The 26,258-nt window shown below is 43.7% G+C and overlaps 1 protein-coding gene across 18 annotated transcripts in view; it reads left to right on the top strand.

The window, feature by feature from the left end:
• The first annotated feature begins 15,169 nt into the window (after positions 1 to 15,169).
• Positions 15,170 to 26,258, top strand: part of Gpatch2l (G-patch domain containing 2 like) — a 52,338-nt gene continuing 41,249 nt past the window's right edge. For 15 of the 18 annotated variants that reach the window (XR_003485966.2, XR_003485967.2, XR_004770034.1 and 12 more), the window contains exons 1-2: positions 15,170 to 15,273; positions 17,273 to 17,944. Coding sequence is in view for 12 of the 18 variants with exons in the window: in XM_027418585.2 (XP_027274386.1) it covers positions 17,283 to 17,944 (662 nt within the window). In the remaining 6 variants the exon portion in view is untranslated. Of the gene's footprint in view, positions 15,292 to 15,343; positions 15,754 to 17,272; positions 17,945 to 26,258 lie in introns of those variants that run through there. The other 3 variants (XM_035444976.1, XM_035444974.1, XM_035444975.1) reach the window with 3 other exon arrangements.

The raw sequence follows: 26,258 nt of genomic DNA, 5'->3' as shown, positions 1-26,258 counted from the left end.
GCTCTCAGCTCCATGCTGCAAAATTGGAGTCTCTTTTTTATTTGGCATCTTCTTGGCTGTTTCCTAACCATGCTTCCCTAACCCTGAAGCCATTTCTCTCCCCTCCACTCAACCCCTCTGCCAGGTTGCCCCTCACTCTATCTGTGTCCTCACTTGTTATGTTAGACCCCCAAAACCTCAAGTATCCGGGGTCCCAGGCCACGTTTGCAGTCACGCCAATCACCAGGCAGATTCGAGAGCTTGCTGCAAACTGCACGAGGCTTTATTGTAATTTAACGACCTAACCCCATGTTAGCTCGGGTCTTTTACCCACCCGCCATGGCGGATGGCTAGAAAAGACTGCTCCTAGGGTCTCCCGAAAGATCTTATAGGGCAGCGTAAGGGGAGTGTCTAGGGGTATGCACAGGCTCACGATTGGTGTGCCTCCAGCCTTGGAGGGCTTGCCCTGTGTTGATTGGTCAACTGGTTGTTATGGCCCATAGGCCCTCCCAGGGTGGTTGCTATACTTTGTGCGTCATTGCTGTGTGCTTGTCCGTAAAGCACACCCAGGGTTGTAAAGCATAGCGCCACCAGCTAACTTCTGATTGGCTCCTTGTCACGAGACAGGCATCTGACTTTCTAGTGTCTGGGACAAGGTCAGACAAGCACGTGTTTGGCTGTTATGGCTGCAAAAGGGAAGCTGGTCCCTTCAGTTACTTACACACCTAGCCCTCCACCCAGGTGCAGGCCTATTCAAATGCTTAGTTCTGTAAAGATGCAAACTAGGGGACATTCTCCATGGAGGCCATGCTATTCAATAGCAAATCAGCCAGCATCCACTATTCAATGCAGACCCAAGCTCCCGGTTACTGGAACCGCTGGAAATTTCCTAATGGAATTTTCATGGCTCCTGACACTAAAGTTAATAAAAATTAAAAATCCAGACGTGTAAGGAGCCCTATCACTTCAAAGATAAGCAACATGATAAAAATGACACTAAGGCATCAGGATTTTTAAAAGCCAGAGATAAAGACTGGAGAGATGGCTCAGCAGGTAAGAGCACTTGTTACTCTTGCAGAGAATAAGGACCTGGTTCAGTTCCCAGTGCCTACATGGTGGTTCACAATTGCCTGTGTCTCCAGTTCCAGGGAACCAATATGTTGTGGAATATTATTTTAACTAGGCAAAGATGCGTTACATTTGTTTATGCTGCAGAATATTACTGTGTAAAGGTGTTTTGTTTCTGCAATATTTGTTTCAAGATGTAAGGATGTGTGTTTAATTATGTAAAGATACACTGCATCTGTTTCACCTTGCGTGACTAAGGCACTTGATTGGTCTAATAAAGAGCTGAACAGCCAATAGCTAGACAGGATAGCTAAGAGAAAGGATAGGCAGGGCTGCCAGGCAGAGAGAAAAAATAGGAGGAGAACTCTAGGCTTGAAAAGGAAAGGAAGAAGAATGAGAGAAGGAGAGAGAAGGAGAAATGCCTGGGCAAAAAGCCAGGCAGACATCAGCCAGCCACACATAGAGAAACAGTGAAAGTAATATATACAGAAGTAAAAAGGGGAATAAGCCCCAAGGCAAAAGGTAGGTAAAAAGAAACAGGTTAAGTTAAAAGAGCTGGCCAGAAACATGCCTAAGCTAGACTGGGCATTCAAAACTAATAAGAAGTCTCTGTGTTTTGCTTTGGGATTAGGTTGGTTGCCTAAAAGAAAAAACCTGGTACACCAATACCCACTTTTGAGCTCATGGGCACCAGGTCCATATATTTGTGCAGCAAAGCCACTCATACACATAACATAAATCTAAAAACACCCTGTTTGGAAGCCAGTTATAAGCAATCTTAACAGCAACATGTGAAGGGACCAGCTCCGCATTTCCGCAGCCATAACAGCCAAACACATGCTTGTCTGACCTTGTCTTGGTCACTAGGAGGTCAGATGCCTGCCTCATGGCAAGGAACCAATCAGAAGTTAGCTGGTGGTGCTATGCATTATGGCTCTGGGTGTGCTTTACGGACAAGTGCACAGCAATGACGCGCAGAGCATAGCAACCACCCTGGGAGGGCCTATGGGCCATAACAACCAGTTGACCAATCAACACAGGGCAAACCCTCCAAGCCTGGAGGCACACCAATCCTGAGCCTGTGCGTACCCCTAGACACTCCTCTTACACTTCCCTTTTCCTAGCCATCCACCATGGTGGGTGGATGAAGGCCTGAGCTAATGGGGTTAGCTCGTTAAACAACTACAATAAAGCCTCTTGCAGTTTGCATCAAGCTTTCGACTCTGCCTGGTGATTGGGGTGACTGCAGTCCTGGGCTGAGATCCTGGGGGCCTGAGCCTGGGGGGGGGTCTTTCACATGAATACAAAGACACACAATGCACAGACAAAGAAAGGATGGCAGACTGAGTCTTTGAATGATGTAAGCCAACAGACAGTGAAGCAACACTTTAAAAAAGAATAAATAAGCTGGGTGGTGGTGGCACATGCCTTTGGTCCTAGAACTCGGGTGGCAGAGGCAGGATATCTGAGTTCCAGGCCAGCTTCATCTACAAAGTGAATTCCAGGACAGCTAGGGCTACACAGAGAATCCCTGTCTCCAAACAACAACAACAACAACAACAACAAAAACAAAAACCAATAATAATAATAATAAACATTGACCCAGGATTCTCCACCAATCAAAGACCATTTTCCAGAAATGAAAATATAGACTTTTTCAGAGAAATCAGATCTGAACGAATCATCACTGGTAATCCAGAATAACAGAAAATACTCAAGAAAATATTACAGACAGAAACAACATTATAGATTCAGATTTAAACCTACATAAGGGAATAAAAATCACTGAAGATGGTAATAATTGTGTGACTTTAAAATATTTTATTTAAATTATTTGGCAAAAACATAGAGTGACTAAAGGCAAAAAAATAGCAATATACTGTGGGAATTCTGTCTTATGAAGAAATAAAATGTCTGTCAACTGATGGATCCAGGGCATGCCACTTAAAATGTGGCACTATGTCCATAGGGGGAACAACAGCAGCAGAAGCTATAGTAGCTACAAAGTTCTCTCACCTCTTCTTCCCTGAAATGGGATGTATAATGTGCTGATATTCTTCTGAAAATAGACCCAAAGACTTCCTCCCATTCCAGAGGGGTCTGCTTCTTACCCCATACCAAGGAAAAGGATGTCCTTGACATACAAGGTTGACAAGAAGAAGCTGGACAAATAGCTCTTGTTGAGTTACTGATGTTTGTCACCATTTGATTATATTCTTTAAGCTCTTATGGTACTGCCACATGTCGGCCCATAAACACAAAGTTCCCTGTTTCTTTTTCTAAAATTTAATTTAACTTTACATGGGTGTTCTGCCCATAGGCATGTCTGTGCATCACATGCATGAGGTGCCCAAGGAGGTCAGAAGGGGCCATTGAACCCCCTGGGACTAGAGTTACAGATGGCTGTGACCTGCCACCATGTGGATACTGGGAATTGAACCTGGGTCCTCTGCAAGAGCAGCCAGTGCTCTTAACCACACAGCCATCTCTCTAGTCCCTTCTCTGTTCTGTTAAATTGTCATTTATGTAGGCTCTAGGCCATGTCAAACTGATTTTAAATAACTCCTCTTGTTTTTCTCTAGTTATTCCCTGTGCTGGTTACTTTTAGGAAGCTGACAGAATAACTTAAGGGGCAGATCATTTATTTTGGCTCATGGTTTCAGTAGGTTTTATCCATCATGGTCAGCTCTGTTATTTCTGGGCCTGTGATGACACAGGATGCCATGGTGGTGGGAGCATGTGACAGATGTTTACCTTTGGCTGAACAGGAAACAGAGGATGAGGGCACCAGAGACAAGATATCGTCAGAGCCCATCTGTAGTGACCTGCATCCTCCCCCAAAGTCCTACCTCTTAGAGTTTGCAGAACCTCTCAAAATCACATTACCAGCTGGGAACAGACTTTTAACTCAGGAGCCTGTAGGGGCATTTCATTTCCAAATCATAATGCCTCCATCACAGCGGGGAGTGTTGGGATACTGTGACAAGCTTCTTACACTAAGCACCAAGAGGGATATTACTTGAAGGCAGGCTAAGTTAGCATGTGTATTTTAATCTTAAAGCAACCACTGAACATATAAAAGTGGAAATATACATAGTAAGCTAACAAAGTCTAAATCTAACTGTAATGGGCTAGAGTGTCTTTCCTGTCCCCCCCAAATTAGTATGTTGAAGCTCTAACTCCCAGGTTCCATATTTGTGTAAGGATCATTTAGATTTGTGGATTTCAAGGCCCTTTTGGAGATCAAATGGCCCTTCCACAGGGTCACATATCAGATATCCTACATATCAGGTATTTAAATTACAATTCATAACAGTAGCCCGCAATTGGTGAGCTCTGGGCCAATAACAGACAGTGTCTCAAAGAAGTGGCCAGTGTTTCTGAAGATGACATGCAAAGTTGTCCTCTGGCCTCTCCATGCACACTTATACACATGTAGCTGCACACACACATAAACACACACACTCAAACATATAATAAATATAAAATAGTCAAATAATTATATATAGTAATACTTGATAATGATATGAATCACCTCAAGACAGGGTGTCTCTGTATGATAGCCCAGCTTGTCCTGGAACTCACTTTGTAGACCAGGCTGGCCTCAAGCTCACAGAGATCCACCTGCCTCTGCCTCTCAAGTGTTGGGATTAAAGATGCACTCCACGGAGCTGGAGAGATGGCTCAGCGATTGGGAGCGCTGGCTGCTCTTCCAAAGGACCAGGGTTCAATTCCCAGCATCCACATTGCAGCTCACAACTGTCTGTAACTCCAGTTCCAAGGGATCTGACACCTTTATACCAATGCACATAAAATAAAGTTAAATAAATTTATTTTAAATTATATACATATATATATATATATGATGTGCTCCACCACCACCCAGCTATGCATTACCTCTTCTTGTTGTCTTAGAGCACATGTTTTTTACTCTTATAAGAACAGGTTGTTGTAAAACAGTGTTTAGTGTTACACCAGCAGCAGCTTCCTATAGCTCGTGTTTACTACATATCTCGATTGTGTAAGGAGGCCACCACAAGTGATTGCACTACACTGGCCAGGTTTGTGTAAGCATGCTCTACAATATTTGCACTGGATGAAACTGATTCAGGACCCATTTCTCAGAACACATCCTTGCTGCTAAGTGATGAGTGACTGTGGTTTTTAATCGTCTAACTTAGTCCATGTATTTCTGAGGCAGTTCTTGACACACTAGAGCTCCTTGAATGCTAGTCTCCCCTCATCCCCTTCTGGCCCATCTAAAAAGCCACGTCGAGCTAGCCTTTCATCACTTTGTCCAAGCACCCACTGAGCTCCATCTTAAACAGCCTGGCCCATACCTCTGAGGATGCCTGCTTTCTGCTCTTATGTCTGGTTTTGGGCTGTTTGAGAACAAGCCCAGCAAACAAAGTTGAATCATCTGTGCTTGGTTCTTTAGCTCCTCATTACCTTCCCAGATGACTCCAGCAGAGTGACAGAGTACTTCTGAACAGAGCTTCAGGGTTTTATTTCCATGCCAAGCTTTGATGGCAGAACAACTTGTATGTCTCCAAGAGTAGAAAGGCAGGTATACATTTTACTGCCATTTCTGTAAAGACATTGAGAGAGGAACATGAGGAGAGTGGTTGTGGGTTTTGTCCAAGTAAGTGGCAGCATTGTTTTTCAGTCCTTAGGATGGGTAAGAAAGAGGATAGTGGTAGATATGAGAGAACGGCCTGAATGACGAGCAGGTAGGAAAGCTAGGGACCTTGGGCTGCAAGTAACAGAAACTGACAACTCAGAGTTGCTTAAATAGGACTGTTAGTATGTGACAGAACTGAAAATTCTGGAAAGGATCTGTCAGTTGGTTGATACAGTGTTCAGGGATCTCAAGAGAGATCTAGGTTGTCCCTCTATTCTGCTTCCCTCGAGGTTGGCAAGATGCTATGGCATTTCCAGATGTCAAACTCAGTTGAATTCCCAGAGAAAAGAGGGGAGATGTTCTCCTACTGTGTTCTTTTCTTTTTTCTTTTTCTTCACTCTTCTCTCATACAATACATCCCAACTGCAGCCTCCCTCCCTCCGCTCCTCCCGGTTCTCACCTCCCACCTCCCCTCTTCCCCCAGACCCACTGCTCCTCATTTCCCTTTAGAAAAGATCAGACCTCCCAAGGATATCAACCAAGCACAGCATAACAAGATGCAATAAGACTAAGCATCGGGGCTGGAGAGATGGCCCAAAAGTTAAGAGCACTGACTGCTCTTCCAGAGATCCTGAGTTCAATTCCCAGCAAACACATGGTGGCTCACAACCATCCATTATGAGATCTGGTGCCCTCTTCTGGTGTGCAGATATACATGGAAGCAGAATGCTGTATACACAATAAATGAACAAAATCTTAAAAAAAAAAAAAAAAAAAAAAAAAAAAAAGACTAGGCATAAACCCTCGTATCAAGACTGGACAAGGCAACCCAGTAGGAGGAAAAGGGTCCCAAGTGCAGGCAAAAGAGTCAGAGATGCCCCCAATCCCACCGTTGGGAGTCCCATAAAAACTCCACGCTAAACAACCACAGCTTGTATTCAGAGGACATGGTGTAGACCCATGCAGGCTCTGTGATTGCCGCTTCAGCTTCTATGAGCTCCTATGACCCTCACACCCCATTACTAGTTGTTGAGTTGTGTACCCAATATTGAAACAATCTCATAGAGACTGGGACTGGCAAACCTCTGAAAATGGTGAAAACCGTCAATCTTTGAGCACATGGGCTCTTCAAATATTATGGGATGCATTGGATCCCTCAAATACCTCAGAATGTAACTGTGCTTGGGGGAAATAGGCCCTTAAAGAAGTGACTAACTTCGGATGAAGCTGTGAGGATGGACCTTAATTCAATTTTACTGGTGACTTGGTAAAAAAGAAACTGGCACACACAGACACCAGGAGAGTACACGCCCAGAAGGATGCCCTCCTGAAGAGGCAGCAGAAGATAGCCGTTTTCAAGCTAAGGAGGGCTGTCTGAACTCAGGACTTAGCTCAGAGGCAGCTTGCTTGCCAACTCGTGATGCTTAGTACCACTGAAAGCAAAAACAGTAACAAGCAAACAGGAAGAAAGGCCTCCATGGAAATGAATCCTGTGATTTCTGGTCTCTAGAAATGGAGAAAACAAATTTGCATTGGGTAAACTGCCCGGTATTTATCACAACAGCATTAGCTAAGCAACATGAGGGAATGCCATTGATATTAAGGAAGGGAGCTTTTTTGAAGGGAACCACAGTTGTTCTTGAGAGCAGCTGTGATGAGGAGGGTGGAGTAGGAATACATGAATGTAGTTTATATAACCTTGGGGAATCAGATGGATCTAGATTTCTATCCTGGCTCCATCATTAGCCAGCTGTCTGGATTCAGGCAAATTTAGCTTCTTCATAGATCTAGTTTTTTTTGTTTTGTTTTTCATCTGTAACATCTATATCAAACAGTGTATTAGGAAGAATCTGTGACAGAAGGAATTTTTTTTACTAATGTCATCAAAGTTAAGGACCTTGAGCTGGCTGTAGTAACATTGAAGGGACCAGCTCCCCATTTCGGCAGCCATAACAGCATAACACGTGCTTGCCTGACCTTGCCTTGGTCACTAGGAGGTCAGATGTCTGCCTTGTGGCAAGGAACCAATCAGAAGTTAGCTGGTGGTGCTATGCTTTATGGCTCTGGGTACACAGACAAGTACACAGCAATGATGTGCAGAGCATAGCAACCACCCTGGGAGGGCCTATGGGCCATAACAACCAGTTGACCAATCAACACAGGGCAAGTCCTCCAAGACTGGAGGCACACCAATCCTGAGCCTGTTCGTACCCCTAGACACTCCCCTTAAGCTGCCCTATAAGATCTCTATCTGGTGGCTTCTCCACAGTCTTTTCCTAGCCATCTGCCATGGTGGATGGATGAAAGGCCCGAGATAACTTGGGGTTAGCTCATTAAACAACTGCAATAAAAGAATCACTGCTTTTGCAAGAGCTAGTTCCAGGATAGGCTCCAAAGCCACAGAGAAACCCTGTATCGAAAAAACAAAAAAAAACCAACCAAACAAAAAAGTATGACAGAACACAGGCCAAAGTGTTTCTATGTCCTTGCCCTTGAAGTTGGTCAAAGATGGTAGGTGGCCTTTAGACGGTGATTGAAGGGAGCAGGCGAAAAGCACCTTGGCCTGAGCATTGCCATTTTGACTTCAGACTCCATTTTACCTGTATTGTGAAATAAAGTTCAGGTTCATAGGCCCTGGGGGAGCTGAGAACTTTCCAATGGCTGACCAACATTCTCCTTACACCATAGAAATAGTTGTTATGTATCTTTAGTTCTCTAGAAACATTATGGCTGTTCCTAACCACAGAAAAAACAAATGAATATGATTGGTTGGACCAAAAAGGCTTGCATTGTATGATAATGATGGAACACACAAGAAAAGTCCCTAATCTTTGATTTCTGATTGGTGAATATTGTAACTGTAACTTGGCAACAAATGTTTGTGATTTTTATGCTTACAAACTCCACTTCTGCCCTGCTCGGGGCTGTCAGGTGAAACAAGGCTGCAGAGTCCTTGTCCTGCAGCCCTGATGGATCAGTGACCTGCTTATGTGGTGAATTAAAATCTTTACACTGTAAGTGTTGTCTCTCTCCTTCCTCATGGTGCCTCATGGGCTAGGTGTGACAATGTTGAAGTTTAGGATATGAACTCTTCTTCAGAGCCTCTAGAATGGGACATAGTTTATCATATGCTTGAAGTTCAGTCTAAAGGGCCTGAATCCAACTTCATACAGAAATGTAAGGACATAAACTGGTATTTAAGCCATTCAATATGTGGTGACTCATTACCGTGTCCATAGGAAATGGAAAACCACTGATATCAAATGGTTATTGAGAGGTATGGTGGGAATACTTTTCCACTTGGGGAGGTGTGGACAAATGTCTATGTCTGTTTACTTCAGATAGGGCACAGATGACAGACCAAAGAAATGATCCCACCCAAGTCCAGCTTAGTGAACCAGTGAGTATTATGGCTACTTACTGGAACATGGATGACTCAAAGGCAGCAGCTTTGTCAAAACAAACAAACAAACAAACAAACAAATAAAAATTTAAAAACCTATGCCTGCATAGGCAAATCTGTATTCTTAAAAGTCCTTGAAGGTCTTTCATGTCATTGGGGGAAGTCTCTTCTCTCTAGCATTTATATCATTGCTTACATAAGCTCAGGAAGGAGCCTCCTGACTCTTGCTGACACTTGTAAAGTTTGTCTACTTCCTTAACCTTACAAGTTTCCTCTACTTCCTGAGTATTAAGGAGCCCCCTTTCTTTTGCAGAGAGGGGATGTTTCAAATAGCTACACAAGAGGGTTGAAGAAAATAATAACTTCAAAGCCTTCATATGATGCCTGCCTATTGGAAGCCATTAGTAAATACTACTTTAACAAAACCACAAAATCCAACAGAGTTGAAGAGAGGGAGATATAATGAGTGCTGTGTCGTAGGAGGATTTGGTGAATGCCTGTCATCTTGGACCGCAACACAGACCTCTCTTAGCATGCTTTAAGGCAGTTGTGCGTCCGTCATCACTGCTGCCAAGAACTGATCAACGCCCTCTGTCTCTAAGTCCCTGCCTCCAGGGAGGTTTCATGTACAGAGAGAGGATATGGAAGTTTTGAGGGCAGGGGAGGAGGATGCATTGCTGGGAATCACTTGTTTTCTAAGTAAACACTGACACTCTTGCCCTCTTTGGTTGCTGCAAACGAGAATAACAATAAACTTCTGGAAAATTTCGTGGGTGTCTGGGATTAGTTTAGAGATCTGAGCTGGAAATGTGGGAAAAGAAAAAAGAATGGTGGCAAAGAAAGGATGAAGCATTCAGTCGTCCAATGTTTACAGAGCCAGCTGCATGCAGACACAGCCGAGAGCTGTGACTGTGACTAGGCTGGGGAGGCAGCGAGACAGTCTCTGCTCTCTTCTCCCCCTTCCTCCTCCCTACTTCTGTTCCCCTTCTCTCTCCACTTGGTCTTCTCTTTCTTCTCTTCCTACAGACAGAGTCTCAAATATCCCAGGCTTGCTTCTATGTAGCCAAGGATGACTGTGAACTTCTAATCCTCCTGCCTCTACCTCCTGAGCCTGGGGGCTTCAGTCATGTGCTGCTACACCAGTTTGGTGCGGTTCTAGAGATGGGATCTGGGACTTCATTCGTGCTAGACAACAACTGTAGCAAATGAGCATCCTCCTTAGCTCTTTCATCCTGAATCTCTGCTCATGGCTTCCATCTTTTCACAAAGATGGAGTTTTCATTAACAATTTCTCTTAGGGTTGTGGCAAGTGCTTCTAATTTCCTGGTTTAGCATTTAGTAAATAAATACTTATTTGATTTATGAATCTATCAAGCACCTGCATGGTGTACACAGCTCTGAGCCTCACCAGTATGATGAAAAAGGAGGTGGAGTAGGCTTTGTTTTGTTTACATCTCCAGGGCTTAGCCAGGAGCCAGGGAGGATGAAGGGGCTCACTAAATATTTGCTTGCTGAGTGATTTAATTGCAGGAGGCGAACTTGCTCATAATTGCCTCTAATTTGAAGTTGAATGAAGAAAGCCCTGTAATAAAGATTCTGGGAAATGCTGAGAGTTGGGCAGAGAAGGGGGCAAGCAAGGAGAAGTCCTCATGGAGGTGACTTTGGCTCTGAGCCTTTAAATCACCCCCAAATCCCCAGGGTGTTCTGGAAGCCGCAAGTGGTTTGCCGTGCTCAAGCATGACCCAGGAGGCAGTAGACCATGGATGAAGTGACATGATCCAAATTATGTTTTAGGAAGTTCACTGTGGTGCAAGCAAAAGATGGCTTTTCTGGAGGGGTGACAAGTGCTAGGACCAGTAAGGCGGTTGTGTCATTCAGCAGAGTGACTACCTGTCAATGGCAGAGAACAAACAAAAAGGATGACTGGGATGGCAGAACACTGTAAGAATGGCAACCTGAGGCTCAGCTTTAACTGAATAACAGGCTACATAGAAGGAAAAGGAAGGAGGAAGAAGAAGCAAGAACTGGAAATACTTAGAGGCTTTGGACCTTGGGCCTTGGTGGCAGTGACATTTCCCCAAAGAAGGACAGATTTGATAGGAACTATGGGAGAAACTATATTTTGACATCTTCAATTATAGGTGCTGGTGGAGTGTGTACACACAGCATCTAGCAGAAAGCAGACACTAAAGCTGAATTTAAGACATTTGGGAGCTTTCAGTGTAGATGGAGGAAACTGACACTTCAGGAACAGATGAGACCCGTGGGAGAGGATTTTCACTTGAGCAGAACAGAGATCTGATGGCTGTGCATACCTGGTGAATATTTCCATATCTCCTGCCCTGTGAGAGCCACAAATTCATCAAGTCCAAAACAGAATGAACCATTTTCACACCGGCCCATTTCTTTTTTTGACTTCTCTTGCTAATCAGTCTCTGTGTCACTCTGGCTCCAAATTTGTTATCTTTGTCATCTCCCCTAACTCTTGGTGGGCAATCTTGTGTGTGTGTGTGTGTGTGTGTGTGTGTGTGTGTGTGTGTGTGTGTATGTCTGTGTGTGTGTCTGTGTGTCTGTATGTCTGTGTGTGTATGTGTGTGTATGTACAGAGGGTGACTTCAGCTGTTAAGCAAGTCCTGAGATACTTGTAATTTGCATTGAAAATACAAGAACAGGCCACTATGTGAAGACTAAAGATCTGAACTCATACTTGTGCAGCAAGATTTTAACCACACAGCCATTTCTCCAGCTCACATTCTCCTAATTCTTTACACAAGCAGTTTACAGACAGACAGTTCTGGAAAGCCACAAAGCAACAGACTGGAGATATACAGGTATTTATACAAAACTATTTTTTTTTTTGAGACAGGGTTTCACCTTGTAGCCTTGGCTAGTCTACATAGGAACTTTCTATGTAGACCAGGCTGATATCAAACTCACAGAGATCTGCCTGCCTCTGTGTAATGAATACTGGGATTAAAAGTCTGTGCTATGGCACCCAGCATTTGGAATGTTATATAGTATAACATTCTGGTCCTATTTTTATGTAATTGTAGTACTGATTTATTTTATATATGAAAAGTCAAATTCTGCCTTTTTAAGGGTCATTTTTTATTGAAATGTAATACCATAATATGCATATATATATATATATATATATATATATATATATAATCATAAATCAGTAACTTTGTTTTTGAGTTTGGTTCTTTTTACGTAGTTCTGACAATCCTGGAATTTTTGATGCAGACTGGGCTGGCCTCGAATGCACAGAGATCTGCCTACCTCTGACTCCCCAGCGCTGGGATTAAAGGCATTCATCACCATGCCTGGCTTAATTCAGTAATTTTTCATGACATCAAATAATCTCCTGCAACATCAATTTTTATTTATATTGCTTGGATGGAACTGAGGGCCTTGTGCCTGCTAAGCACATGCTGTACCACTGAGTGTAACCCAGTGTCATGATTTCAATTCTGAGAGGCTGCAAGGAATTCTGTTTCATCGATGTACCAGGATTTCATTAACAAATCCCTGTCATGTACTTCTATTTTTAGGCAGTAGCATTGTCTGTCTTCTTCAATGAATGCTGCAGAAATTAACTTACATATTTAACATTTTAAAAAGTTTATTTCAATTTTTCCTTAAAATAAGTCTTAGAAGACTCTTTTTGGCGGTGGGGTTGAGACAGGATTTCTCTGTAGATTTGGAGCCTGTCATGAAACTCACTCTTTAGACCAGGCTGGCCTCACAGAGATCTGCCTGCCTCTGCCTCCCGAGTGCTGGGATCAAAGGTGTGCGCAACCACCACCCGGCTTTTAAAAACCTTTTAATTTTGGAATAATTTTAGGTTATAGAAAAATAATGAAGATGCTACAGTTTCCTTTGTCTACATCTTATATAGTACATTTATCATAATTAATACATTTTTTTACACAGGTCTTGCTATGCTGGCTGGAACTTGCTATGTAGTTCAGAATGGCCCCAAACTGGCAATTCTTCTTCCTTGACCTTCCAAGTGCTGGGCAAATAGGCATGTTCCACCATATCCAATGTCTTAGCTAAAGTTTCCATTTCTATGACAAAACACCCTGACCAAATCAACTTGGGGAGGAAAGGTTTTATTTGGCCTACACTTCCACAGCACTATTCATCACTGAAGGAAATCAGGACAGGAACTTTACAGGTCAGAAACCTGGAGACAGGAGCAGAGGCCATGGGTGGGGTGGGGTGGGTGCTGCTTACTGACTTACTCCTCATGGCAGCCTGCTTTCTCATAGAACCCAGCGCTACCTGCCCAGGGATGGTACCACTCACAATTGGCTGGATCCTCCCCCTCAATCACTAATTAAGAAAATGCCCTACAGGCTTGGCCATAGCCAGGTCTTTTTCTTTTTATAGATTTTATTTATTTACTATGTATACAACATTCTGCTTCCATGTATATCTGCACACCAGAAAGAAGAGGGCACCAGATCTCACAATGGATGGTTGTGAGCCACCATGTGGTTGCTGGGAATTGAACTCAGGACCTCTGGAAGAGCAGTGAGTGCTCTTAACCTCTGAGCCATCTCTCCAACCCCCTGGAGGCGTTTTCCTAATTGAGGTTCCCCCTTCCCTATCTCATATGACCTGAGCTTGTGTCAAGCTTACATAAAACTAGAACACCCAGGTAATCAATCAACTTTTACTACGTTATTATTGTTACCTAAAATCTATCCTTTATCGAGATTTATTTTTCATATAATACTTTTTTTTTTCTATTCCAGTATCCTTCCAGTATAAAACATGGCATTTAGTAGATGTCGTGTTTCACTTTAGTCTCTTCTAAACTTTGGCAGTTTCTTATCTTTGATGTCCTTAACAGTTTTGAGGAATTCTGCTGAGGCATTCTGCCGGCTAGTTTTCAACCATAGCTGGTCTGATTGAAAGAACTCTGGCCAGCTGGAGCGTGGCAAGCATGGCTCTGGAAGGCCTTGCCCTTCTCCCCCATTCCCTCTGCCTTGCTAAAAAATCCTTAGATTACATTCCTAAAGCTAGCCCCCAAGGTCTATTCCCTTATTTGCCTACTTCCACCTCTTTAGACTGAGTACCAAGATCCAGCTGTCAAAGTATTGAAGTCCAGCAATCAAAAGCCCCTCTGGCTCAGCTAATTAATATGCCCAATTAAAATTAAACACGGGGCTTCCCGTTTTACTTTTACAAACCACCATTTGCCTATGGGCCACATCTGTCTCCTCTCTATCCAGAGACAGTCCTTTTTCCCTCCAGGACAAATATCCCTGTCCCCTTCCCCATCTCCCTCATCCTCTATCTCCTTGCTTTGTCTCTTATTCCTGGCTCTCTGTCTCCCAGGGGCAAATGAATCTCCTCTGTGCTGAGAGCTTGGTCTTGGGCCAATACTTTTGCTTTCACCGATTTCCTCTCTCTCTCCTCTCCCTTCCTTCCTTTCTTTCTTGAGATTAGACTGGGGTTATGGGCTTTGGAAGGAAAGCACCATCAAGTGTCATTTACATTATACATCAGTGTCGTGCTATCAACATAATTGTTGATGTTAATTGTGATCCTAGCCAGGGTAATGCTCGCTAGGTTCTTCACCATAAAGTGACTCCTTTTTAGGTCCCTTTCAGTACCCCATTATTCAGAAGGAAGCTGCTATGTACAGCTCGAGGAGAAGCGGGTTATGCTTCAGGAGAGCGTATGTCTTCCACAGGGAATTTATCTCTTCTCCACTTACTGCCGTTTTCATTCACTTAGAATTGGGATTATTAATATTTCTTTTATGCTTTGAGCTATAAAGCAGTATGACTTGCTTTTCTGCTCAAGCCACCTACATTTTCATATATCTTGAGTAACTTAATGCGAAGGCAGGTGACCCACTTCCCTTAACGTCAGCAACCCTAAGGGAGAGAGGTCTTGCCTCAGGCCTAACGGGCTTCTCGCCCCAAACTAACCCACACTGTCCTTCTTTGCCTCCAGCCCCACTTCCTAGTTTTCCGGTGGCCCGCCCACCGCGAAGCGGAAGTGGGCGCACCGTAGGGCGGAAGTGCAGGGCGGGCGTGTGTCCTCCCTTATAGCCCGCCCCTCCCTTAGCGTTGCAGCCCCACCTCTCCGGCCCAGACCGGAAATGAGGTCAGAGAGGGAAACCCGGGCTAGGAGCTTCGGCCCCGAAGGCGGCGCCGGGTGCGAGCGGCTGCGGCAGCCGGTGAGGGGAAGGATGTCTGTAAGGCTGGGCCCACGCCGGGCGGGCTCCGGGTTCCGGGCTCCGGGTTCCGGGCTCCGGGTTGCGGCGGGGTGGCCCGGGACACTGCGGGGCTGCGGCGTGTGACCGAGGGTGGCGGGGCCTTGTTGCTCTAGACGCGTCTCCCCAGCCTGGGCGCTGAGGGTCGGGCGGCCTCTGCGACAGCGAGAGCTCAGGCTTGGTGTCCCGAGCAGGGGTCTCCCTGGCCCTTGAGGACTGGCTGAGCGTGGTGGGGAGTCCTCGGAAAGGCGGCTTTTCTCACCGCGGTGGCGGTGCCGTGACACCCTCCCTCCCCCGCATCGTCACTAGGACGAGATTTGAGACAGCCCTAGACAACTGACCCCCTGTCTCGGGTGAATCCAGATGAGAAGTTGTCTCTTGCCTCCCCTCCTCTCGTCAGTGATCGGAAGACTGGCTCGCTGCTTTGCGGCCCACCAGCGTCCCGTGAGTGACTCAGACCAGGGTATCCAGGGTATGCTCCCGAGAGAGAGAGACTGGAGGTGTGGGTGTGTACCAGGGTTCTCTCTCTGTCCCCTTTGAGACGCTAGGGTTCCGCGCCAGCATCTGAGGACACTTTTTGGTACACTTGTCCCACGTTAAAGTTTCTGCAGTTCTGCCTGAGTGTCAAAGCTGTAGTTCTTTGTTAGAGACTAGATTTGCTGTTCTCTCTTGTTTATCTGCTTTAGGCTTACGGACAGTTGTCTTCCAAACCCCAGTCCTGGCATTTGAAACTGCTACCTGTTGCTAAAGGGAAATGGTCTTTTTATGTGTAAGGCTTTTGACATTCCGAGGAAGTTTGTTTGGGTGGTAGTTTTTGGAGCTAGGTGGCCCCATTGCTCTCACGGCTGTGACACATAATCCAGAATACTTTTCCTGCCTTTGGATTTGTTGACATAGGGACACCTCCCCCTCCCCGTGAGAACAATCTTTAGAAAGCCCTTTGCAAAATGTAAATTGCATGAAGGGAAGTTGGCCTGAGCTCAGCTTTAAGCGCTAATTATGGGTGAGATGTACTTTTCGATTACCTAGAGCTGGGGAGAAAGTGCTATTTTAGTATACAAAGTTTAGGTGTTGTACAGATGGTATTAGACATTCTTTTGAAAAGGAAAATTCAAAAATTGCCTCTGCTACTCATACCTTGAAAGGGTTTCTTCTGCTAGCCAGAAATTTTGGAGACGCTTATCCTGCATATCCATTTAAGTTTCATTCGTGTCCTGCTTTAGTGCTGTTGGCACTAAAGCACATAATTGGGATGAGTAGTCTCAAAGTCCTATACTACAATAATAATTATAGTAAACGACTGTCATATTCTACAGTAGTCTGTGTCTAGTAACGTCCAGGTGGCATTTGGTACCTGGTAGTGCCAGATGTGGGCTTTCTTTTTTCCCCTCATTCTGAGTACCCACTTGGGTAACCACAGATTCTCTGACTATGAATACTGAAAAGCCTTCCCAATAGCTGCCACTCAGATCTCCTCCCTACCACAAGCATTTTTAGCAGGTATCCCACACCACTGGCTAGCCCTCTATTGTGACTGGACCTTGTCCGGTGCTCCCTTCCTCTACCATAGAGTTGAAATTGTGGTGTGCTGTTCCTTTCTAGGGAGACACTTTCTCATGAGCAAGCAGTCCAGGGACACATTTAATTGTAGAAAAGAGGAAGGTTTGTTTTTGCTAATTTCCCAGTTGTCATTTGGTGAGCCATTGAATATGTTGATTTCAGGTATTTGACAAGGGTCAGACACCTTATATTTGTGACTTAAGGGTGCATGGATGTTAGAAACAGAGTGGTAAGTGCAGCTGAATAAAAGGAGTCTATTTTCTGTAGCCAGGCTGGGAGCCACAATGCCATTATGTGCTCAATAAAATTATTGGAAATCAGCAGGTTGGTCTATCTGTTCAAGCTTTTCTTCTTCTTCTTCCTTTTTTTTTTTTTTTTTTCTTTCCTTTTTTTTTTTTGGCAGATGTGGCCTCATGGATGAGCTGGTACATGACTTAGCCTCAGCCTTGGAGCAGACATCTGAGCAGAATAAGCTTGGTGAGCTGTGGGAGGAGATGGCCCTGAGCCCCAGGCAGCAGAGGCGGCAGCTTCGGAAGCGCAGAGGCCGAAAGCGAAGGTCTGACTTCTCTCACCTGGCTGAGCATGCCTGCTGCTTCAGCGAAGCCTCAGAGTCAAGTCTGGATGAGGCCACCAAGGACTGCCGAGAAGTGGCTCCGCTAACCAATTTCAGTGACTCTGATGACACAATGGTGACCAAACGGCACCCAGCTCTCAGTGCCATCATTAGGAGTAAGCAACATTCTTGGCATGAATCTGACTCCTTCACGGAAAATGCACCTTGCCGACCGCTCAGGCGCCGCCGGAAGGTGAAGAGAGTGACGTCAGAGGTGGCTGCCAGCCTTCAGCAGAAGCTGAAAGTGTCCGACTGGAGCTATGAGAGAGGCTGCAGGTTCAAGTCTGCCAAGAAGCAGCGTTTGTCCCGCTGGAAGGAGAACACGCCCTGGACCTCCTCAGGCAATGGGCTGTGTGAAGCAGCAGAAAATAGGACTTTCCTAAGCAAAACAGGAAGGAAGGAAAGGATGGAGTGTGAAGCCGAGGAACAGAAGCAGGGCTCTGATGAGAACATGTCAGAATGGTAAGGTCTCCCTTCCTAGGGCAAAGCTTTCCCTGGTTAACTATACCTGAAGTGCAATGAGTTCCACTCTCTTCTGTGCTAGTGTTGCCTTTGTAGTCTTCCTGTAGTCAGCTGGTAGTTGATCTCTGGTTTACAAGGTGTCATTCATGAATCTGTTTAACTCTGTCAAGAAGGCTGTGTGTAATAGAATAATTTTATACTAAAATAATCTCAAACATGTGCTTTAAATGCATAACCAAGAATTTGTCTTAAGAAGTAATTTGCTGCTGTTTTTTTATCCCGTTCACTTCATACAAAGCTTCTGTTACTTAGAACCAAGGTATCAGCAAGGGCTAGTGTTGACAGTTGTGACAGAGAAGGCATGCAGGTGCCAGGTCTAAGCGGTTTTTAAATAAATGCAAGCTATGTTTGCTATTTAAGAATTGCAGTGGTGGTGCATGCCTTTATTCCCAGCACTTGGGAAGCAGAGGCAGGCAGATCTCTGGGAGTTCAAGGCCAGCCTGGTCTACTGAGCAAGTTCTAGGATAGCCAGGGCTGTTACACAGAGACCCTCTCTCAAAAAACCAAAAGGAAGGAAGGAAGGAAGGAAGGAAGGAAGGAAGGAAGGAAGGAAGGAAAGAAAGAATGAATGAATCGTGGCTTTGAGCCAGGTACAGTGTCACACACCTTTAATTCCAGTGCTGGGGAGGCAGAGGCAGGCAGATCTCTGTGATTCCAGGCCAGCCTGGTCTACAGAGCAAGTTACAGGACTGTTACATGGAGAAACCCTGTCTCAAAACAAAAACAACAAAATCACATCATACACTTTGGGACTATAATTATGTTTCCTGCCAGTTATAATTTGACTGTATTGACTGCATGTGTGTGTCCATGTGGAGGCCCAAGGTGGATGGTGTGTGTTTTTCTCTATTACTTTTCTCCTTGTTTTGGGGAATTGTCTGTCACTGACTGAACCCAGAGCTCATCAATTGGCTTGACTTGGTGCCCAGCAGGCCCTGGGAATCCACCTGTCTCAGCTTTCTCAGTAAGATTGCAGCCGTGCACTGCTGTGCCTAGCTTTTATGTGGGTGTCAGGAGTCTAGATTCAAGTCCCCATGCTTGCTCAGTGAGCACTTTACCCACCGAGTCATTCCATCAGCTTCTTCAGTGCCTGCCTGCCTGCCTGCCTGCCTGCTTAGAGGGGTCGGGGAGGGAGAAAGAGAGAGCGTGCACGTGCTCAAACTCAGGTCATCAGCTTGGCAGCAGGTGCTTTCATCTACTCACTGAGCAATCTTAGTCAGTCCTTGAGTGTTTCTGATGGCAGACATTTAAGTTGTATACATATATAGTGGCGTTTGAAAATAAAAACTTGAACCCTTTCATCTTTATCATATATGATAAAGTACTCTGATGGCTGTATGTTTAAGATGTCAGTGTAGTTGTGGTAACTCACCCTGAAAACATGGATACTTGGCATCTCGATGCTTTCATATTATTACTAGAGTAGAGATATGACCTCTCCATGAGGGTGCCTGGGGTGTCTGGGGCAGTTCTTTGTGGCACTCTGCAGGATGTTTAGCAGCTCTGCCGTGTTCCTCCCCCTCTTCCTGTGTCCTCTCAGATGCTGTCAGTGGTGGCTGTTAGGTGGGTTGAGTGCTGCAGGTTTGTTAAGTACTCTGTGTAGGCACAGTACTGCACACCTGCTAGATATTATTTATTCCTTACAATTCTGCTGTCGATAGAACCTCATTGTTTGTATTTTTAGAAGAGAAAACTAGGTTTAGAATTTGAGTAATTTGCCAGAGTCCCCTAGTGTCTAGACGGAGAGTCAAACCTGATTTCCAAGCTCATATTTCACCACGTTTGGCTGCCTGTTATGTTTTACAGCTGTAGCACAGGTAACCTTTCTTAGGGCCTTGTTCTTCTGAAGCTTTCACCCTCAAAGCTATGGTCCACCAAGCAAGGCTGTGTTGGTAACAGGACAAGCTATGTAGATGTGCTTCCTCCTTCTCTGAATGGATTTTAATTTGACTTTCAAACATTGTCTCACTACCTTTATATTTTGCCAGCACGTTCAGCTGTGTTGATGCAGGCTCACAGTTTGACTCTAGTAATTTTCTTCTAAGTTTGATTCTCTCTAAGACTTATTTATCCAATTTATATGAAGTTTTGGGTTATAAAGGTACTCTTCTCCATACTCACACTATTTTTAATCAAAAAAGAATTGCTTTGCCAACTTGTAGCCTTTTATAATATTGAACCCTTGTGTTGAGGTATTCAAGTTAGCTGTAAGATCAGGCATTTACATCTTAGACTCCTACAGTTGAGGATGGAGAATTAAAATGACCCTTTTGAATGTTGCTTTGTCTTTTTCTTCCCCAGAATTTCTTGTTAAACTGAAGGTATTGTGTGTGCTAGAGCCTGACACTGGGCCTGTGGTCCAGCAATGGTGCTTCTGTCTTCTGTCCCTTTCTACTCCAGACTGTCAGGCTCCAAGTTCTAATCCAGGAGAAACTGAAGTCGACAGGATTTCTTGTGAAATTCTTCTTGTTTTCACATTGAGGAGACCTGACTCTCCCTAGTGGACTTCCCCTTTGCGGCAATAGGGATGCCGAAGTCCTTGTCACTGAAGAAATAATGGGTGAAGTCACAGTGTGACATCAATCCTGTGTTGTGGCTGGGGAGGAGGTATTTTAAAAGGAGACCCTCGTGGAGGCTGGATAAAGGACTCAGCAGTCAAGAGCACTTGTTCTCAAAAAGACTTGAGGTCCGTTCTCAGCACCCACGTTGGGTGATTTATACCTGTAATTCCAGCTCTAATTCCAGACACACATTCAGTACTCTTCTGGACACACACCCCCCTTAAAAAAAGAGAGACTCTTGTGCCCTCCCTGCCCACTGTTAAGATTATTGAAACAATGGACCCCAAAGAATTGAAATTTCCCCAGGAGTCCCATGCTGGGGCAGGATGTCACAAGGTCTGGACAGCTTACCTCACAGTTAACAACGGGTATATTTCCAGGGTTATTTTATCCTAGATGGTAAAGGGAAGGGAGTTGAGACCCTTGGAGTTTTTCTCTCCCTGATTTTTGGCCAAACTGTAAATAATTCCATTTTTATTTATCAGTTTATTTATCAGGGAAAGCTAGGTGGTGAATTTATGGTTATGGTAATAGACATGCACTGAGAAAGAGTCTTTGAAATGTTCTAATTGAATCACTAGGCATGGTGGACATTCTTGTAGTCCCAGCAGTTGGGAAATGGAGGAGGAAGATCAGAAGTTCAAGATCAGTCTCAGCTACTTACTGAGTTTGAGACCAGCCTGGGCCATACAATACTCTGTTTTTTTAAAAATAAATAAGTAGAATCAAAATTTTAAAGTAATGTTAAATCACTCCTTGACTGGTCTCCATTTATCTGTAGTTACAAATAGAAATGCCTTGGATTTTTTTTCCCTATATACATTGTGTCGAGAAGTGAGCTTTCTATTCTCTTATCAGAGTCTGTCCAAACTTTCCTCAATAACCCAATAACCAGTTTCAAGCTGCTCTTAATTGTTACTTATTTTTACTCATTACTACTATATTATTATTTAGGATAGGGTCTTTACCTCAGGATGACCTTCAACTTGGCAATCCTCCTGCCTCAGCTTCCTAATGTTGGAATTACAAGCTTGTGGCTTGTAATTTGTTTTGCTGGGGTGTTGGGGATTGAACTCAGAGCTTTGTACATAGTGGGGCAGGTACTCAGCCTCACCCCAACCCCACCCTCAGGTATTAAGCATGTCTTATGAACATGGCTAACATTAGACTACAAATAGAAAATAGTTATAATTTGTATTTTACTCCCTGTTGGCAAGTTGATTATGTCAAAAATTTTTCTATCTCCTGTTTTAAAAGAAGTCCTTTCAAGAATCCCTGTGGCTATTATTTAATGAAGCTGCTTGGCTGTGCCATGGTTCAGTCACACAGAGATCACAGTGTTGAACTTTACTTCCTGTCAGTCATGTTGAGGTTCTCACCATCAGCTGTGCAGACTTACTGACCTTGACCCACCTTGTAAAATTACTGAGATTAGTTGATTATTAACCTTAGCCTAGTCTGTGGGTAGTGTTTTGGATTTGATTATATATGTTAATTGGCTTTATTTCTAGTTTACTTAAATTTGCTTATTACTCACAACTTAAAATTGCTAACAATTTTAAGCGTTGCTGCTGTTTCTGCTTTTCCTTCTCTGTTCCTCATTCAGTTGTGTTTCAGCCAAGATTGTGAGGATTTAGAAATGGGTGTGATATTATAGTTTTATTTATTTGGTGTAAGTTCAAATTATTACTGTAATGTTTTCTGTGTATTTACGGGACTGAATACTCTGAGATTTTACAAATCCTGTAAAATTTCTTCCTTGCAATCTTCATTCAGATTTTCTGAATATCACTTACTCATCAGTGATGGAGCTTAGCCTGGTTTTCTCTGCTCTGCAGCAGCACATTGTGCTCCTCTTGAATATGGTTCAGTCCTTTTATGAGCAGAGTGGTAGGGTGATGGCCTAAAGTCACATCAGGAGCCTTCCTCAGGTGATGGATTAGAGGACGATCTCACAGGAAAGAAAATAGTCCCTTGTCTTGGAAGGCAAGTGACAGAGATGGAGTGCTAGACCTGTCCTCTCCTTCCCCAGCCCAAGCTGACCTTCTGCAGCCCCTTGGTGCCTCTTGTTTTCTTATTTTTATAGAAAATCAATATCCCTTCTGACACAAACAATAGCTCAGAAGCAAGAATAAATGGGAGGATGCTGAGATCTCTGTCCATCACCTCTCACTTGAACTGCCCCAAACTCTTTAATTATGAGTGTGCTTTGCTCCAGGTGTTTGTGACAGTGAAATTGCTAAATGAGGACCATTTTAACCAAAGATTGGGTGATCAATAACATTCTATAGCAGTAGCTTGTTGGATCAATAGCATTCATTATTTCATGGTTAAGGTAAGTAGTCTCCTTTGCAAGTGGAGGTCATTAATCAGGGGTTGCTGGGGCAGTGGAAAGACTATATGTAGCGTTGGAATGTTCTGCTTTTCTTTTCTGCAAACAGAGATGCTGACCAAGTACATGCTTACCTTTTCTGCAGTTGGCAGCGTTCACCAAAAGGTACTGAAGACTAGCACAGACAGACTGCTTATGTATAGGCTTAGTCTAGTTCTGATAGTGCATTCTTAGAAACAGCCAGAAGACACTGGGAGGCACTTGTGATAAGACTGTATTTGAAGGTCTGTCTCTTAGAGTCTCCTTCCTGGAAAGATATTTTCTAGAAATACAGAGCTAAACAGTAAGTATATAATATTACAGAGCAGTACTCTGAGAATGAAGTGGATTGCTTCACTGAGTCCTGAGTTCTAGGTTACTACAACGGTTAGGAATTCCAGCAGGGCCTGATGCCCGTTATCATCATCATACAGCTGAGAGAAATAAGCTGGAACACTTATAAGGACCCTGACAGATGCGGTCCTGTGCTTCTTAGTCTATCTGCTTTCGTAAATTTTGTGAGTTTAAAAGGCATCTAATATGCAGCTTCAACTACCTACTAGAATACTTAGAAAAAATTAGACATTTGGGCCAGCGAGATGCCTCAATATGTGAAGCTGCTTGCCATCAAGCCTGACCCATGTGAGTTTGATCTCCAGGGCCCATGTGGTGGAAGGAAAGAACCCTTCCACCCCCCCATCAGTCAATCAACCGAATGCAATGAAAGCTTAAAACAATAGGAAAAAAATGAAACCTTTGCACACTCACATTACCAGTAACCAGGATTGGAGAGTTGGCCTATCAGCAAGGTTTCCTCTGCTGCAGGCTGGTATACTGAGGAATGTAATCTTGTCAGGATGCCCCGAAAATGGAAGACCCTGTGGGCATTCTCCTCAGGCAGCCCTGGGTTCAGAAATGCAAATGTGGCTGGAACCTCTCAGGCAGAATGTTGCCCCCTCCTTCACTTCCAACCTGTAACTTCCAGTTTTCTGTTTGGAGTATACTTTGATAGGAAAGTCTGGATCTCTCTCTGTTTTGTGTTTGTGATTAAGAGGCAGTCATGGGAAGTTGAGTCTTCAAGCGTACAGTTTAGTATTGCATGGCCAGAAAAAAAGAAAAAAATCCTTCTTTGTAGTGCATTTTAGAGATTGTCGTGTTTCCTATGCCTCAGTTTGTTAACAGATTGGTGGGGTGGGGTGGGAGTCAGGTAGTGAGGGTAGGTAGGTGGTCCAGTGTCAGTCTAGTAGACCTGTTCGAATTAAAAACCCCGGTAGCCCTGGGGATTTTGTCAAGGCCTCCTCATGCGTATTGGTCAGGTGTGGTCTGGCACAGGAGAACGGGTCTGAGGCATATACATATATACTTGGGGACAGATAGAAACCAGTGGCCTTTGGATAACTGGAAATAATCCCCAAACTTGACAAATAGATTACATGAAATTAAGCTGCTGCACAACAAAAGAAATAATTACCAGAATAAAGAGAGCCTCCAGGATGGAAGGAAATCTGCCAGCTATTCATCTGATTAATATCCAGAGTCTACAGAGAACTCAGAAAATTAACACCAAAATAAATAACCCAGTTAGTAAGTGGGCATACTATTTGAGCAGACAGTTCTCAAAAGAAGTACAAAATCCCAATAAATATGTGAAAAATGTTCATTATCCTTACCCGTCAGGCAAATGCAAATCAAAACTACATTGACATTCATTCAGTTTTACCTCAGTCAGAATGGCTGTCAACATGAAATCAAACAGTAGCAAATGCTTGCAAGGATGGGGTTGGGGGCACTTATGCAGTCTTGGAATACAAATTAATGCAACCACAATGGAAATCAGTATGGAGGCTCCTAAGAAAATTAATGATCCAGCTATGCCATTCCTGGTTATACCTGAAGGAATTCATGCCAACACAGGACAGAGATACTTATATGCCCATATTTGTTGTGACTATTCACGATAGTCAAGTTACAGACTCAGCCTAGCTGATAAAGAAAATACTGCTTATAGAAATAATGGAATTTTATTTAGCTATTAAGTATAATGAAATCATATCATTTGCAGGAAAATGGCTGGTATCAGAGATAATGTTAAATGAAGTCAGCCAGGCTCAGAAAGACAAGTATCACATGTGTTCTCTCTTGTATAGAATCTAGACATTAAAAAAAAAAAAAAAAAAAAAGACTTGAAAGCAGTGAGGCAGCCATTTGGGAAGAGGAAGAGGCAGGGGCCCAGCCTGGGAGGAAAAGGCCGTGGGGAGGGTAAGTAAATAGGAGCTGGGTATGTGGTATACAGTTATGAAGACACCGTAATGAAACCTGTTTTGCACAGTGATCTATAACTAAAAACATACTAGATCATGAAGTCGGAGGAAATGTCCAGTTTCATTTATTTAAAAGAGAACTATAACAAATAAATTGGGACATGTTCACTAAAAGAAAAAAAAGAGGCCTTTTGACACATTCTGTAGAATAAGGGAAAGGGGAACATTGTTCTCAAAGTTCAGAGGAAGAATAAACCTTTGAAGATTGCAGTGGAAATCAGAAGAATATTTTAGGAAATATGTACCAGGATACAAGAAGATAGAATTCATTTTGAGATAGGAAACAGAGAATTGGAAGGTGACTATTCAGACAACTAGTATTTGGGAGGGACATGTACAAGGAAATTTAAGGTGTAATTGTAATTATAAGGTAAAGGATAGAAATTGATGATACAGAAAACTTTAGAGTCTTCCCAGAATGCAGATGAAGGAGATACTGGTGAGAGAGGCCATCAGATCTGGAGGACAAGAGATCAGAGGCTCAGTCAGTGCATATATTCTCCCAGTGAAGAAACCAAGGCACTGGAAAAGAAGGGTTTAAGAGCTACAACTGATGGGGAAAAAAATTTCCTGGATTGAAAAAAAAATTAACCCAAGTTTAAAATGGAGAACTAATGAAAAGAATTCTTTCCCCATACATGTCCTGGCAATGTTTTTATGTTCTGCATTGGCAGTCTGGGTGGAACAGGTATGAAGACAGAGCCTAAAAGGGATGGAAATACCATGGCATTCATCCTCAGTGATAAGAGTGAGGATGGCAGTGTATTTGCTGCCAGAATTTTGAGGAGATAAACATTGTTTTCTTCTTGCATATAGAAAAGAAAATTTCATATGGAAAGGCAACACAAAGGCTCAGAATAGGGGCTGGAGAGTTGGCTCCATGGTTAAAAGCACTGGCTGCTCTTTCAGAGGAGCTAGGTTTGATTTTCAGCACTCACATGATAGTCCACAACCGCCTGTAACTCCCATGTCAGGATATCCTGCACCCACTACAGGTACTA

Source organism: Cricetulus griseus, chromosome 5 (genome assembly GCF_003668045.3).
Source record: "Cricetulus griseus strain 17A/GY chromosome 5, alternate assembly CriGri-PICRH-1.0, whole genome shotgun sequence".
NCBI lineage: Eukaryota > Metazoa > Chordata > Mammalia > Rodentia > Cricetidae > Cricetulus > Cricetulus griseus.
The sequence above is the reverse complement of the archived record's forward strand: the minus strand, read 5'-3'. Positions and strand labels throughout refer to the sequence as shown.